This window comes from Neoarius graeffei, chromosome 3 (genome assembly GCF_027579695.1).
Source record: "Neoarius graeffei isolate fNeoGra1 chromosome 3, fNeoGra1.pri, whole genome shotgun sequence".
NCBI lineage: Eukaryota > Metazoa > Chordata > Actinopteri > Siluriformes > Ariidae > Neoarius > Neoarius graeffei.
The window spans coordinates 107,223,647-107,241,305 of NC_083571.1; the positions used below are offsets into that span (position 1 = coordinate 107,223,647).

A 17,659-nucleotide genomic window follows, 5' to 3' on the forward strand; every position below is an offset into this window, starting at 1 on the left:
CATGTCACCTTTAACTAGCAATGACAGGCCATTTTATAAAGTAGCTGTCATCGTGTTGTGTAATGTATCAAATTACAGAGCATGAAGATCTGAGTTGAAAACTTGCTTAATTTTGTAAATATATCTAAAAAAAAAAACAAAGTTATGAACATTTGGAAAATCCAGTGTTTTATAAACTTCCATTTCTGTTTGTTGCCCTGGTCACAAACCAGCAATCATTTTCCACTGGTTTAACTGTCCATTCATGAGAATAAAACCTCAATCAGAAATTAAAATAATTAGTTTTTCTTTTGTTTCAGACATGTAAAAGCTTTTTTTACCTTTACCTGACATGTTTCGACGGTGTAACTTCCGTCTTCATCAGAGGGTCCCTCTGATGAAGACGGAAGTTACACCGTCGAAACATGTCAGGTAAAGGTAAAAAAAGCTTTTACATGTCTGAAACAAAAGAAAAACTAATTATTTTGATTTAAGAAGAAGACATAATGAATGTAATATATCAATCAGAAATTAATGGGCCAAAAAGCCAAAAATCAAGAGATTTAGATTATTGAGTATCAGGGTATGAATTAGGGCGGCACGGTGGTGTAGTGGTTAGTGCTGTCGCCTCACAGCAAGAAGGTCCGGGTTCGAGCCCCGTGACCGGCGAGGGCCTTTCTGTGCGGAGTTTGCATGTTCTCCCCGTGTCCGCGTGGGTTTCCTCCGGGTGCTCCGGTTTCCCCCACAGTCCAAAGACATGCAGGTTAGGTTAACTGGTGACTCTAAATTGACCGTGAGTGTGAATGGTTGTCTGTGTCTATGGTGGGGTTTACATTAGACCGTATCAGCGGATCATCAGATTAACGTTTTTAAAAATGATTCGCATGCACACAGCAACGCCAAAACACGGATACGCTAATCACATGACTAATTCGGCACGTAAGTTGAAATGTGTCAGTGCGGCTCATCGCTTCCTCCTCAGCGGCTGCGCTCCAAATCACTCCGCCCTGAACAGCGAGTGCCCTCTGGAGGGTGCGCACTCCGGCCCTGCGCAGCTCACAGAGCGCGCGAGTGAAGCGCACAAGCCACGATTCGGGACTGAGCCGCTGTGTGTGTGATCCCAGCGCAAGTCACTTACCACTTGCAAGTGGAAGGATGGCAAGCCTAAAGACAATCATAACTACACAATGGGCAGTATTTGCATCAGTATTTGCAGTATTTTCATACTTTTATACTCTTTAATGAAAGGTGATACAAGGCGGAAGTCCGCGCCGTTTTTCAGCAGTCGCGTCACATGACCAATGCCAGCGAATCAGGAAGGTGGATGTCACAGTGACGTTGTCCAATGACGACGCCAGCTAGAGCTCAGCACAGCGTATCCGCGTATCCTCAATGTTTACACAGCACCGGACCAGACACGATCTGGATTGAATACGTGGACCCTGGCGGATTCCCGTTTCCCGGCGTTTCCAGGCGTTTTAATGTAAACGGACAGTGCATCCGCGAAGAAAACGAGACAGATACGGTCTAATGTAAACTTAAGTGTCAGCCCTGTGATGACCTGGCGACTTGTCCAGGGTGTACCCCGCCTTTCGCCCGTAGTCAGCTGGGATAGGCTCCAGCTTGCCTGTGACCCTGTAGAACAGGATAAAGCGGCTAGAGATAATGAGATGAGATGAGGGTATGAATTACAGATAAAGGCTTCTTCTTCTTGTACATCACAATTATGTACCTAGAAGGCTTAAAAGTATTACATCACTGAAATTGGTCCATCCATTGTGTTTAAACATAAAATCCAGAATTTAGCGGGTATGTTCACTTTAAATTGTGGACACCAAGCATGACTAATGATGGTGGTGCTCAAATGTGCTGTATATAAGAGTCAAACTTTTGTTAATTCTCTTCAAAACTGTATTACTAATAGTTATATACCTTCCCATTTTTTTCTCCATTAAAAAAAATGAAAATCATTGATTTTTTTGTAGGAAGGATACAAAATTTTCCTCAGTGAATTTTCCAATCTTCGGCAGGCACTGGACAGCAAAGTGTTCAGCTGATTTTATTGGAAAAACAAGTCAACATGAGAAATTTGACCACGAGGTGGGAATCCTGAGTTTCAAGCTGATTGAACTAACAATGAGCGAGCTGGAAGCTACAGTGGTGCTTGAAAGTTTGTGAACCCTTTAGAATTTTCTATATTTCTGCATAAATATGACCTAAAACATCATCAGATTCTCACACAAGTCCTAAAAGTAGATAAAGAGAACCCAGTTAAACAAATGAGACAAAAATATTATACTTGGTCATTTATTTATTGAGGAAAATGATCCAATATTACATATCTGTGAGTGGGAAAAGTATGTGAACCTTTGCTTTCAATATCTGGTGTGACCCCCTTGTGCAGCAATAACTGCAACTAAACATTTGCGGTAACTGTTGATCAGTCCTGCACACCGGCTTGGAGGAATTTTAGCCCATTCCTCCGTACAGAACAGCTTCAACTCTGGGATGTTGGTGGGTTTCCTCACATGAACTGCTCGCTTCAGGTCCTTCCACAACATTTCCATTGGATTAAGGTCAGGACTTTGACTTGGCCATTCCAAAACATTAACTTTATTCTTCTTTAACCATTCTTTGGTAGAACGACTTGTGTGCTTAGGGTCGTTGTCTTGCTGCATGACCCACCTTCTCTTGAGATTCAGTTCATGGACAGATGTCCTGACATTTTCCTTGAGAATTCGCTGGTATAATTCAGAATTAATTTTTCCATCAGTGATGGCAAGCCGTCCTGGCCCAGATGCAGCAAAACAGGCCCAAACCATGATACTACCACCACCATGTTTCACAGATGGGATAAGGTTCTTATGCTGGAATGCAGTGTTTTCCTTTCTCCAAACATAACGCTTCTCATTTAAACCAAAAATTTCTATTTTGGTCTCATCTGTCCACAAAACATTTTTCCAACAGCCTTCTGGCTTGTCCATGTGATCTTTAGCAAACTGCAGATGAGCAGCAATGTTCTTTTTAGAGAGCAGTGGCTTTCTCCTTGCAACCCTGCCATGCACACCATTGTTGTTCAGTGTTCTCCTGATAGTGGACTCATGAACATTTACATTAGCCAATGTGAGAGAGGCCTTCAGTTGCTTAGAAGTTACCCTGGGGTCCGTTGTGACCTCGCCGACTATTACATGCCTTGCTCTTGGAGTGATCTTTGTTGGTTGACCACTCCTGGGGAGGGTAACAATAGTCTTGAATCTCCTCCATTTGTACACAATCTGTCCGACTGTGGATTGGTGGAGTCCAAACTCTTTAGACATGGTTTTGTAACCTTTTCCAGCCTGATGAGCATCAACAACACTTTTTCTGAGGTCCTCAGAAATCTCCTTTGTTCATGCCTTGATACACTTCCACAAACATGTGTTGTGAAGATCAGACTTTGATAGATCCCTGTTCTTTAAATAAAACAGGGTGCCCACTCACACCTGATTGTCATCCCATTGATTGAAAACACCTGACTCTAATTTCACCTTCAAATTAACTGCTAATCCTAGAGGTTCCCATACTTTTGCCACTCACAGATATGTAATATTGGATCATTTTCCTCAATAAATAAATGACCAAGTAGAATATTTTTGTCTCATTTGTTTAACTGGGTTCTCTTTATCTACTTTTAGGACTTGTGTGAAAATCTGATGATGTTTTTGGTCATATTTATGCAGAAATATAGAAAATTCTAAAGGGTTCACAAACTTTCAAGCACCACTGTACAACAAAACACATGCACCAGTGATGAATATGACTAAAAAACCCAAGATGGTGGCGCCTGTGAATTTGGTGCATTGTGTTGCATAATGTACAACCCCGATTCCAAAAAAGTTGGGACAAAGTACAAATTGTAAATAAAAACGGAATGCAATGATGTGGAAGTTTCAAAATTCCATATTTTATTCAGAATAGAACATAGATGACATATCAAATGTTTAAACTGAGAATATGTATCATTTAAAGAGAAAAATTAGGCAATTTTAAATTTCATGACAACAACACATCTCAAAAAAGTTGGGACAAGGCCATGTTTCCCACTGTGAGACATCCCCTTTTCTCTTTACAACAGTCTGTAAACGTCTGGGGACTGAGGAGACAAGTTGCTCAAGTTTAGGGATAGGAATGTTAACCCATTCTTGTCTTATGTAGGATTCTAGTTGCTCAACTGTCTTAGGTCTTTTTTGTTGTATCTTCCGTTTTATGATGCGCCAAATGTTTTCTATGGGTGAAAGATCTGGACTGCAGGCTGGCCAGTTCAGTACCCGGACCCTTCTTCTACGCAGCCATGATGCTGTAATTGATGCAGTATGTGGTTTGGCATTATCATGTTGGAAAATGCAAGGTCTTCCCTGAAAGAGACATCGTCTGGATGGGAGCATATGTTGCTCTAGAACCTGGATAGACCTTTCAGCATTGATGGTATCTTTCCAGATGTGTAAGCTGCCCATGCCACACGCACTAATGCAACCCCATACCATCAGAGATGCAGGCTTCTGAACTGAGCGCTGATAACAACTTGGATCGTCCTTCTCCTCTTTAGTCCGAATGACACTGCGTCCCTGATTTCCATAAAGAACTTCAAATTTTGATTCATCTGACCAGAGAACAGTTTTCCACTTTGCCACAGTCCATTTTAAATGAGCCTTGGCCCAGAGAAGACGTCTGCGCTTTTGGATCGTGTTTAGATACGGCTTCTTCTTTGAACTATAGAGTTTTAGCTGCCAACGGCGGATGGCACGGTGAATTGTGTTCACAGATAATGTTCTCTGGAAATATTCCTGAGCCCATTTTGTGATTTCCAATACAGAAGCATGCCTGTATGTGATGCAGTGCCGTCTAAGGGCCCGAAGATCACGGGCACCCAGTATGGTTTTCCGGCCTTGACCCTTACGCACAGAGATTCTTCCAGATTCTCTGAATCTTTTGATGATATTATGCACTGTAGATGATGATATGTTCAAACTCTTTGCAATTTTACACTGTCGAACTCCTTTCTGATATTGCTCCACTATTTGTCGGTGCAGAATTAGGGGGATTGGTGATCCTCTTCCCATCTTTACTTCTGAGAGCCGCTGCCACTCCAAGATGCTCTTTTTATACCCAGTCATGTTAATGACCTATTGCCAATTGACCTAATGAGTTGCAATTTGGTCCTCCAGCTGTCCCTTTTTTGTACCTTTAACTTTTCCAGCCTCTTATTGCCCCTGTCCCAACTTTTTTGAGATGTGTTGCTGTCATGAAATTTCAAATGAGCCAATATTTGGCATGAAATTTCAAAATATCTCACTTTCGACATTTGATATGTTGTCTATGTTCTATTGTGAATACAATATCAGTGTTTGAGATTTGTAAATTATTGCATTCTGTTTTTATTTACAATTCTGTACTTTGTCCCAACTTTTTTGGAATCGGGGTTGTAAAAAAAAAAAAAAATGTGTAAAGTAAAAGCTCATCACAATGCATCACAAAATTAACAATATATTCTGTAAATATGTTCTTGAATCAACAATAGTTTTATGTAGATTAAACACTTTTAAATGTCTTTAAAGGCCAGACAAAAACATGCTGTTTTCCAGTACAAATGTATGGGAGGTTCATCAGCGCAGCAACGTGCTGTCAAGCCTATTTTAACTTGCTGTAAAGGTCGTAAAATAAATTCTGTTCCTATTTCACCATTCTATTTCCTCATTAGTTTAGATGCATTTTTCCAAAGAATCTGGTTTTCATTCGCTGTTTGATTAGCCTGAGCTTCTTGCAGCACCATCACTACGTTTATATGCACAAAATATCCCAGTTTTTGCCTTAATTCAGAAAAAGACAACACTCCTACTAAGCTGTTTACGTGGCTAATGAAAATGAATGAATATTCCACGAATGTTCCTGTTTAGATGCAGCTGTGCATACTCAGATTGTCTAATTAGTTTGAATACAATGCACAGAAATAACCGCAAACAGACAAAAGGCCATGTGTTGTAAACTGCCATAAAAACTCCAAATGAGACGCATATTCAGAATGCACTGTATGCATTAAAGGAGAACTGAAGGCAAATTTTTTATGATCAAAATTCTATTTATCTCATTTTATTAAATATAGGAACACATTTTTGATCGCTATTTTGTCGCTGCTATTGCAAGTTATGAGTGTTTGAAATATGCTCTGTAATATATCAGTCCATATGTCAAAGCAATGGCCGTAAACGAGATTCGTTGAGACCTGTGCGAGACATCGTAGGTCGGAAATGAAATGTACAGCGGAAATCAAAGTGACCGACATCTGCCAACGTTGTCAAAACATGCGCACGCACCCTCTTTCGAATGCTGATGTAATCAAGCCGGAAGTTTTGTTTGTTTTGATAGCAATCAATCAGGAAAGTTTGACAAAAGTAGGCAGTAATCGTCATTTAAACTCGTTTTTGTGCAATATTTCATTTGGAAAACAGTTTTCAAAATGGCGGCACTGACACCTGGCTGACACTTCACGTTTCGAAGTCTCGCACAAGTCTCGTGAAGATCGCGTGGATAAGCGACGCCTGCCGTGGACCAAACGAACTAAATTCAACATGGCTAAAAACCGAATAGGCTGATAAGTATAATATTTAATTGCAATTAGTTGCCAATACAAGTCACGATATAAGGTTACTAAAACCGAAAACGTAATTGAATAACGGGTTCATTAAGAAATAAAGCAAGTTTAAAAATGACTTCAGTTCTCCTTTAAATTATTGGCATTTAGCAGACGCTTTTATCCAGAGCGACATACAACATACCCAGAGCAGCCTGGGGAGCAGTTGGGGGTGAGGTGCCTTGCTCAAGGGTACTTCAGCCTTTCCTGCTGGTTCAGAGAATCAAACCGGTGACCTTTTGGTCCCAAAGCTGCTTCTCTAACCATTAGGTTGTGGCTTAGAATGCTCCTAAAACTTGAATAATATCAACATATTCTACACGTCTTAATCAGAAACTGATAAATTCAGAATAAGGCCAGTTTTGAAATATCCAAACAGGGTTGACATGAGGGTGGCACGGTGGTGTAATGGTGAGCACTGTTGCCTCACAGCAAGAAGATTCTGGGTTTGAGCCCCGTGGCCGGCGAGGGCCTTTCTGTGTGGAGTTTGCATGTTCTACCCGTGTCTGCGTGGGTTTCCTCCAGGTGCTCCAGTTTCCCCCACAGTCCAAAGACATGCAGGTTTGGTTAATTGGTGGCTCTAAATTGACTGAGTGTGAATGGTTGTTTGTCAGCCCTGAGATGATCTGGCAACTTGTCCAGGGTGTATCCTGCCTCTCGCCCGTAGTCAGCTGGGATAGGCTCCAGCTTGCCTGCGACCCTGTAGAACAGGATAAGCAGCTACAGATAATGGATGGCTGGATGGACCTTTGTCTTTCAGAACAACAATAATGTTGTAACTGAGCTATTCCTTTGAAAGGAAATATCTTGCAAAGAAACAACTTGAGCTAAAAGTCAGTCTTTATGTTTGTCCTTTATGAAAAATTTAAATTAAATTAAATTAAATTAAAAAGCTGCATTTGAATTTATTCTTCATGTCTGTGAAGGTTCTCAGTTATCCAGGTCATCATAAACCATAGGTGCTAAAGAAGGCAACTGGACTTGCTTGAAATTCTTGAAGACGTTTCACCTCTCATCCGAAAGGCTTCTTCGGTTCTGTCTGACGAGTGGGGAGTTCCAGGTATTTATGCTCTAGTGGACCAAAAGCAAGCCTAAGGAGAGTCGTTGAGGTCACATGGGTCGTTGACCCTCTCAGCCATCCTGTAGGTGTTAGGCTCACTGGAGGCTGGGTGTGAACTGTGTTAGCAGCCAAGAGGATCATTGGCTCTGTCTGCCATCCTGTGAGTCATTGAAGTCAGCTGAGCTGTTCTTAACAATATCACCACTAAAGTGATGAAAATAGACAGGACTATTTTTGTCAGGGAGGCTGCCATAACTCCATTGTACATGTCATTTTCCACGAGCACAGCAGATGTGTACAAGTGCATGCTGTACTAGTGTCAGTGGGGTGAAGTATTATGTAAGGGATAGTTGGAGATGGGTGTCAGTGCCAAAGATCTTTATTATAAAGAAAAGTGCAAAAAGGCAAACAGTCCAAAACAAGCAAAAGGTCAAGTGAGGCACAAACAGAATATCAAAGACAGAAGCAGGGTCAAAAACGAGGAACAGGAAAAACAGAAACCAGGAAATCAGTCAGGAAACAAGGCTCGGTAATGTGTCACAACATTGCAATACTTTACAAAGTAAGTCTGCATCCTGAGTCCTTATTTAGGCGTGCTGATTGCACTTTAATCCCATGCAAGTGTGTGTCATTTGCGGCGCATGCACGAGTCAGTTTGGAGTGCAACTGTTGTGACAACTAGACTATAGTATAATATTATGGTCTAGCGTGACTTCTCGGTCAATTTGTTTGCATTTCTCCACAAAAATTATGCCAATGTAGTATTAGAAAATTATATATATATATATATATATATATATATATATATATATATATATATATATATATAAGTCTGTATATATATATATATATATATATACGGGTTCGAGCCCTGTGGCCGGCGAGGGCCTTTCTGTGCGGAGTTTGCGTGTTCTCCCCGTGTCCGCGTGGGTTTCCTCCAGGTGCTCCGGTTTCCCCCACAGTCCAAAGACATGCAGGTTAGGTTAACTGGTGACTCTAAATTGACTGTAGGTGTGAACGTGAGTGTGAATGGTTGTTTGTGTCTATGGCCTTGTCCACACGGCAATGGATTCAGGTGAATCTGATAAAATTGTTTATCGTTTCGGCCTGGTGTCCACACGGCACCGGCGTTTTGGGTGCCCCAAAATGAAATCTTTTGAGAACGGGTTCCAGAGTGAAAAAAATCTGGCAACAGAGCCGTTGCGAAGTCGTCTGGATGAGTAGAACGGATTTGTTTACAATGACGTCACAACCACATGTGCTTCACGCCGGGTAGAAGTGTAATGAACTCGATGCGAGTTGTCAACAAATCCTATAACTTGGTTGATGAAATTCGCTTACAAAATATTTTCACTGTGAATATTTATTGTGTAATGGTGCAAAGTGAGAGAGAGAGAGAGAGAGAGAGAGAGAGAGAGAATAGCCCTTAGGGCAGAGTCAATCCCGCCAGCAAAAATAGGGAAAGAAAAGGAGCGATCTCACCTCTTCAGATGTTGGTTTAAGTCCGACAATACATTCCTCAAAAAGGGCCGTTCATTCCTCTTTCCGGGTCTCCATTCAAAAAACGAGCACGTGATTTAAAGGGACTATAGCCATAAGATAGGGAGTGAGAAAGTGTGTGCGTGTGACAGTGACAGGGATAGTCACTGTGCGCATGCGCAGTTATGCGCATGCGTCTACTTCTATTGTTCTGGTGTCTCCGATGGGACCGTCTTACAGCGCACCTAGAGGTGTGGCATGTGTATTGCATCGTTTTCAGCAAGCGTTGCGTTGCCATATGGACCTGAAATTTAACTGATCCGTTGCCCATGTGGATGCGATATTTAAAAAAAAAAAATCTCGTTGCCGTTGTCGTGTGGATGTAGCCTAAGTGTCAGCCCTGTGATGACCTGGCGACTTGTCCAGGGTGTACCCCGCCTTTCGCCCGTAGTCAGCTGGGATAGGCTCCAGCTTGCCTGTGACCCTGTAGGACAGGATAAAGCGGCTAGAGATAATGAGATGAGATGAGATCTTCTATCTGTTTGATGCGTGGCATGGTATGCTGTCATGCAGAATCCTACGTCACGCAGCACCACCCTCATTTTTGTCTCCTAATACATCCATGTCTCTGGCTAATCCACTTTGGCTACACCCAGGGAAATGGTTTAATGGACTGATGTTACAACTTTAACATGTTTTTTAAGTTAAAGTCCACTTCATTTTTTCATGTAGAACAGCTTGTATTAATGTATAATGATGACATTGCATAACCCCGGAATTTCATTCCTGGTTAATCACTTTAAAGCAATTATTTATAGCATACAGTGGGCGTAAGTGATCATGGCAACAATCGCACTGAAACCCATCTAATTGTTGAGTCGTTCACTGGAAGAACATGCAGTTGACCAGTCTTGCTAATCCTGTGAATTAGGCCACTTTCAGGTTTAGGTTCAGTATTAATTCAAAGAACAATATTCGGCATGAATAAATAATATGCCTAATAAAACCGCCAATTTCCCTCGAGTACCTCCCTGTCTGCTCCCCACTGGTGTAATATACAATATCCTCTGGGGAAAATTGGTTCTGCCATCACTGCTATGAATAATGATTTTCTGGAGCAACAAAACGCTAGAACTAAAATCCAAATATAAAGGTATTGGGCGTTTATGGTGTTTCACAATGAGCTCTCTCTCTCTCTCTCTCTCTCTCTCTTTATTTTGACCTTAGTAAATATTAAATTCAAAAACAAAATATTTCAATTGTTCCCAACATGATGTCCTGATCTGGATAAACAGAGATGTTTGTGGTGATGAGAAACAATTTATAGTTTTGTTTTGTCAGCTAGATTTCAGTGCTGCTGAGGCAACAAATGTTACATTTACACCACAACTTTAAGTACAGTGCCTTGAAAAAGTATTCATCCCTTGGTGTTTGTCCTGTTTTGTCGCATTACAAGCTGGAATTAAAATGGATTTTTGGAGGGTTAGCACTATTTGATTTACACAACATGCCTACCATTTTAAGGTGAAAATTGTTGTTTTATCGTGACACAAAAAATAATAATTAAGATGAAAAAAACAGAAATCTGGAGTGTGCATAGGTATTCACCACCTTTCACATGAAACCCCTAAATAAGAGCTGCTCCAACCAATTCACTTCATAAGTCACATAATTAGTTGATTAAGATCCACCTGTGTGCAGTCAAAGTGTCACATGATCTGTCACATGTCTGGATAAATGAACCTGTTCTGGAAGGACCCTGACTCTGCAACTCTACTAAGCAAGCAACATGAAAACCAAGGAGCCTCCAAACAGGTCAGAGACAAAGTTGTGGAGAAGTATAGATCAGGGTTGGGTTATAAAAAAATATCCCAAACTTTGAATATCCCACAGAGCACCATTAAATCCATTATAGCAAAATGGAAAGAATATGGCACCAATACAAACCTGACAAGAGAAGGCCACCCACCAAAACTCACAGACCGGGCAAGGAGGGCATTAATCAGAGATGCAACAAAGACACCAACGCTAATGCTGAAGGAGCTGCAAAGATCCACAGCGGAGATGGGAGTATCTGTCCATAGGACCACTTTAAGCCGGACACTCCACAGAGCGGGGCTTTATTGGAAGAGTGGCCAGAAAAAAAAGTAATTGCTTAAGGAAACACATTTGGAGTTTGCCCAGCAGCATGTGGCAGACTCCCCAAACACATGGAAGAAGATTCTCTGGTCAAATGAAACTAAAATTGATCTCTTTGGCCATCATGGGAAATGCCATGTGTGGCACAAACCCAACACCCTGAGAACACCATTCCTACAGTGAAGCATGGTGGTGGCAGCATCATGCTGTGGGGATGTTTATCATCTGCAGGGACAGGAAAGCTGGTCAGGACTGAAGGAAAGATGGATGGCACTAAATACAGGGCAATTCTGGAGGAAAACCTGTTTGGGTCAGCCAGAGGTTTGAGACTGGGATGAAGGTTCACGTTCCAGCAGGACAATGACCCTAAACATACTGCTAAAGCTACACTGGAGTGGTTTAAAGGGAAACGTTTAAATGTCTTGGAATGGCCTAATCAAAGCCCAGACCTCAATCCAATTGAGAATCTGTGGCATAACTTGAAGATTGCTGTACACCAACACAACCCGACTAACTTGAAGGAGTTGGAACAGTTTTGCCTTGAGGAATGGGCAAAAATCCCAGTGGCTAGATGTGCTAAGCTAATAGAGACATATCCTAAGAGACTTGCAGCTGTAATTGCAGCAAAAGGTGGCTCTGCAAAGTATTGACTTGGGGGTGAATACCTCTGCACACTCCAGATTTCTGTTTTTTCATCTTAATTATTGTTTGTGTTACAATTAAAAAAAAAAAAAGAGAATCACCTTTAAAGTGGTAGGCATGTTGTGTAAATCAAATGGCGGTAACCCTCCCAAAATCCATTTCAATTCCAGCTTGTAATGCGACAAAACAGGACAAACACCAAGGGGGATGAATACCTTTTCAAGACACTGTAGATAACATACGCTCTTACATTCATATTAATATCTGCTGGCACACTATGAGTTGGAGCTGTAGTATGTAGTGAAAACAAAAAGAGCAGGGTTTTGAAAACTGTGCCAGGTTTAAATGTTGTGACAGTTTATGAGGGGAAATGAGTCATACATTTATGCGCGTGTGTGTGTGTGTGTGTGTGAAAACCTCTGTTGGTGGCCGAGATCACGCAGCAGCGTCTCCGTGTGCATTTGCAGTACAGCTGGATCGACGTGGCTCAGCTTCTTCACCTCGCTGTGCAAAAAATACCAAAACTCCCTCACACCTCTCTCCACCTTCCTCCTGTAGTCCTCTTGCACACGGCCCGGGCCTACTGCAGGAGGGGATGAGCGATAGAGAAAGAGAGCAGCAATTAATATTAATTTCACACTCTATATTAAAACGCTGTTCCTTCTGAGGTCTGACGTCTTGTCCTGATTCGCTTAGTTCTTGCTTTGATTGCACACATGTCCCTAATGCCATCAATTAGTCTGGAAATGTGTAGTTAGGAACCTGTTATTGTGGCTTATCATCTTTGCACAACTCAATTCATTATGTCTTTCATAATAATCATCCACTTCAGTGACAACATACTGTAGTTTGAAGACCACTGTGTCACTGAGCAGTCTTTTATCCGAACCCTGACAGGCACAGCACTCTACTTACTTCCAGTGGCATGATGCAGTGCTTTTGGCATCTGTTTATCCACTATCCCTTGCTAATTTACTGGTTTACCTCAGGACATGGTTGTGGTCGGCACGAAGATTGCATAAGAAACAAACAACCATAGGGCGGCACGGTGGTGTAGTGGTTAGCGCTGTTGCCTCACAGCAAGAAGATCCGGATTCGAGCCCCGTGGCTGGCGAGGGCCTTTCTATGCGGAGTTTGCATGTTCTCCCCATGTCTGCGTGGGTTTCCTCCGGGTGCTCCGGTTTCCCCCACAGTCCAAAGGTTAGGTTAACTGGTGACTCTAAATTGACCGTAGGTGTGAATGTGAGTGTGAATGGTTGTCTGTGTCTATGTGTCAGCCCTGTGATGACCTGGCGACTTGTCCAGGGTGTACCCCACCTTTCGCCCGTAGTCAGCTGGGATAGGCTCCAGCTTGCCTGCGACCCTGTAGAACAGGATAAAGCGGCTAGAGATAATGAGATGAGATGAGATGTTAAGAATTAGGATGCTGATATTGCTGGACTATGCTGACTGTAGCAATCACTTCATGGTGTCTTGCAAAAGTATTCATCCCCCTTGGTGTTTGTGCAGTTTTGTTATATTACAAGCTGGAATTAAAATGGATTTTTGGAGGGTTAGCACCATTTGATTGACACAACATGCCTACCACTTTAAAGGTGAATACTGTTGTTGTATTGTGACATAAACAATAATTAGGATGAAAAAACAGAAATCTGGAGTGTGCATAGGTATTCACCCCCCCAAAAAAAAGTCAATATCTTTTGCTGCAATTACAGCTGCAAATCTCATGGGGTATGTCTCTTAATAGATGCTTAGCACATCTAGCCCCTGGGATTTTTGCCCAAACTGCTCTAACTCCTTCATGTTAGATGGGTTGCGTTGGTGTACAGCAATCTTCAAGTTATGCCACAGATTCTCAATTGGATTGAGGTCTGGGCATTGACTAGGCCATTCCAAGACATTTAAATGTTTCCCTTTAAACCACTCCAGTGTAGCTTTAGCAGTATGTTTAGGGTCATTGTCCTGCTGGAACGTGAACCTTCATCCCAGTCTCAAACCTCTGGCTGACTCAAACAGGTTTTCCTCCAGAACTGCCCTGTATTTAGTGCCATCCATCTTTCCTTCAGTCCTGACCAGCTTTCCTGTCCCTGCAGATGAAAAACATCACCACAACATGATGCTGCCACCACCATGCTTCACTGTAGGAATGGTGTTCTCAGGGTGTTGGGTTTGCGCCATGCATGGCATTTCCCATGATGGCTAAAAAGATCAATTTTAGTCTCATTTGACCAGAGAATCTTCTTCCATGTGTTTGGGGAGTCTGACACATGCTGTTGGGCAAACTCCAAACGTGTTTCCTTAAGCAATTACTTTTTTTCTGGGCATTCTTCCATAAAGCCCCACTCTGTGGAGTGTACAGCTTAAAGTGGTCCTATTTTTGCAGCTCCTTCAGTGTTATCTTTGGTGGCTTTGTTGCATCTCTGATTAATGCCCTCCTTGCCCGGTCTGTGAGTTTTTGTGGGCGGCCTTCTCTTGTCAGGTTTGTAGTGGTGCCACATTCTTTCCATTTTGCTATAATGGATTTAATGGTGCTCTGTAGGATATTCAAAGTTTGGGATATTTTTTATAACCCAACCCTGATCTATACTTCTCCACAACTTTGTCTCTTACCTGTTTGGAGGCTCCTTGGTTTCCATGTTGTTTGCTTAGTAGTGTTGCAGAGTCAGGGTCCTTCCAGAACAGGTTGATTTATCCAGACATCATGTGACAGATCATGTGACACTTTGATTGCACACAGGTGGATCTTAATCAACTAATTATGTGACTTATGAAATGAATTGGTTGGACCAGCTCTTATTTAGGGGTTTCATATGAAAAGGGGTGAATACCTATGCACACTCCAGATTTGTGTTTTTTTTTTCATCTTAATTATTGTTTGTGTCACAATAAAACAACAATTTGTGCCTTTAAAGTGGTAGGCGTGTTGTGTAAATCAAATGGTGCTCACCCTCCAAAAATCCATTTTAATTCTAGCTTGTAATGCAACAGAACAGGACAAATACCAATCAGGATGAATACTTTTGCAAGACACTGTATCCTGGTCAGGGTCACAGTGGATTTGAAGTCTATCCCCTGATCACTGGGTTTGAGGCAGGAATACACCCTGGTTGGGATGCCAGTCTGTCACAAGGCACACACATGTTCACCAGGGGCGTCACTAGGCCTTTTTTACTGGGGCACGTGCCCCAGTAAAAATCAGCTGTGCCCCAGTAAGAAAATGTTCAAAGATTTTCGTAACAAACCAGTTTCTTTGGCAGATCATTTATCTACTGTAAGTTGTAGGACAGAGTGTGTTTCAAACTTCTATCGCCTCTTCTTTCTAACTAATTTTCTGATTGGTCTGGGAGATTCTCACTGTAAACATAGCGTGCGTGCGGCGTGCCATGAGTCCATTTAGCCTACTGGAGAGATGAGTCTACTCTTTGGATGAGTCAGAGAACGGGCTCTGGATGAGTTAAGGTAGCGCGAAGCTTTTGCAACAAAACTAAGCAAACCATATTCTAACAAACCCATTAAACTACATCGAATTAAACGATATTAAATTACTTTTCCAGATGGATATCAGACAATTCTTCTCACGAAGCAGAGACAGGGGCAGGGAAACAGTGACAGATGAGGAGGAGGGTGAGAGAGGTAAGATTAAAGGGCTGATGACACGTTTTTGACATCTTTGGCGATGTTTTATAACATAAAAAGTAATTCCCGATCTCATCTCATCTCATTATCTCTAGCCGCTTTATCCTTCTACAGGGTCGCAGGCAAGCTGGAGCCTATCCCAGCTGACTACGGGCGAAAGGCGGGGTACACCCTGGACAAGTCGCCAGGTCATCACAGGGCTGACACATAGACACAGACAACCATTCACACTCACATTCACACCTACGGTCAATTTAGAGTCACCAGTTAACCTAACCTGCATGTCTTTGGACTGTGGGGGAAACCGGAGCACCCGGAGGAAACCCACGCGGACAACATGCAAACTCCACACAGAAAGGCCCTCGCCGGCCCTGGGGCTCGAACCCAGGACCTTCTTGCTGTGAGGCGACAGCGCTAACCACTACACCACCGTGCCGCTGTAATTCCCGATGATCCATATATTAATTCACGAAGGCGCCTATTTTACAAGTTATGATAAAAAACGCGGCTATTTGGGCAAATTTGACGGGGCTGCAGCACCCAGGAGACGAAGGAGGAGGAGCTATATGACGTCAGCGAAAGAACCTTCCTCCTAACTTACCAGTTTGTTGTTGATGCGACAGGTGTTCAGTTTATCATTATTAGTATTATTATTATACATTATATATATATATATATTAGTGCTGTCAAGCGATTAAAATATTTAATCGCGATTAATGTCGCGACTGTCATAGTTAACTCGCGATTAATCGCAATTTAATTGCACATTTTTGTCACATGAAAAACCATGTGATTCTCTTATCAGCATAAAAAAGTGAATGGGCTTGCTCACCGTTCGAAATACGGGGGTACTCGGGGGATCCGAGATCCCCTGAAACAGACATGAGATGCCTTGAAAACATGATTTGGGAAATGTTGGGGGGTCTCTAAAATATTGGCAAAATGATGTTCATTGACATAGCAATCGTGTGTAACGGGAAGCATTTGCATATCCGAAGTGAGCGCGCGATGGAGAGCCGCACTCTGAGACAAGCGCAAGCACCCCCCCAAGGGGAAAAAAGGGACCCCCCGAAAATATCGGCATAGTTCGAACACTGGTTGTACCAATGTTTTTTTTTTTTATTGCAGAGCATAACACGTCTTGTCACAGCCACTGCAAAGTCGGGCTGGAGCCGCCGATGAGAAAACGAAACCTAAGCCGAGCACCGTGGCTCTTCGGGGGAGGGCAGAGGACTCTGGCTGTGCGGGGCGTGGCATCATGTCACAGAGCGTTAATCTCGCGATAAAAAAATTATCGCCGTTAAAATTGAGTCAAGTTAACGCGTTAATAACGCGACATTTTTGACAGCACTAATATATTAGTTATTATGCCTTCGCGTTGTGTTGCCAGCTTTTGCTCCAAAACCCACAAGGATGGGGTAAGTTTATTCAAGTTTCCCAGAGATCCCGAGCTCCATGCGAAGTGGGTGAAGCAAGTCAGGCGCACTCGTGACAAGTGGGAGCCCTCACCAACATCCGTCCTGTGCTCTGAACACTTCGATTTGGATTGTTTTGACACCCTTCCCAGCTTAAAAGAATCTCTTGGGTGTGCAGTTCAGCACAAACGTGTGTTGCTACCATCAGCAGTGCCTACAGTATTCCGGAGGGGGTCTACTAGTAGCTATGCCGGATCCAGCAGTCGCCTGGGACAAGGCGACTCCTCCAAAGACAGTCCTCCTGTCAGAACATGTGTTGAGAAACGACATAAGATAAAGGTACGTAGAGCTATAGAGTGCTCCGACATGATGCTAAAAATAGTAACCATGCGGTCTGCGCGGCCATCTTGGAAGTGACTCGCTCCAGAGCGCTCATAGAGTACACATCATAGAGTACACATTCATGATAATCATAAATGTAATCATAAAGTCGGCGTGATATCAGTCAGGTATTTGCTTGTGAAAGCTTGCGGCTTTCATGTAACTGCCGCCTAGCAACGAGACGCAAAGGGTAAAGAGGGTAGGCTATCATAGATTCTATTCGGAAGAGATCAACACATGATTGCTTAAAAATTAGGTATT

The 17,659-nt window shown here is 42.5% G+C and overlaps 1 protein-coding gene across 1 annotated transcript in view; it reads right to left on the bottom strand.

Moving 5' to 3' along the window:
- fut8b (fucosyltransferase 8b (alpha (1,6) fucosyltransferase)) overlaps positions 1-17,659 on the bottom strand; it is a 236,060-nt gene that overhangs the window by 147,874 nt on the left and 70,527 nt on the right. The window contains exon 3 of the mRNA XM_060915731.1: positions 12,384-12,549. Within this exon, the coding sequence (XP_060771714.1) occupies positions 12,384-12,549 (166 nt within the window). The remainder of the gene's footprint in view (positions 1-12,383; positions 12,550-17,659) is intronic.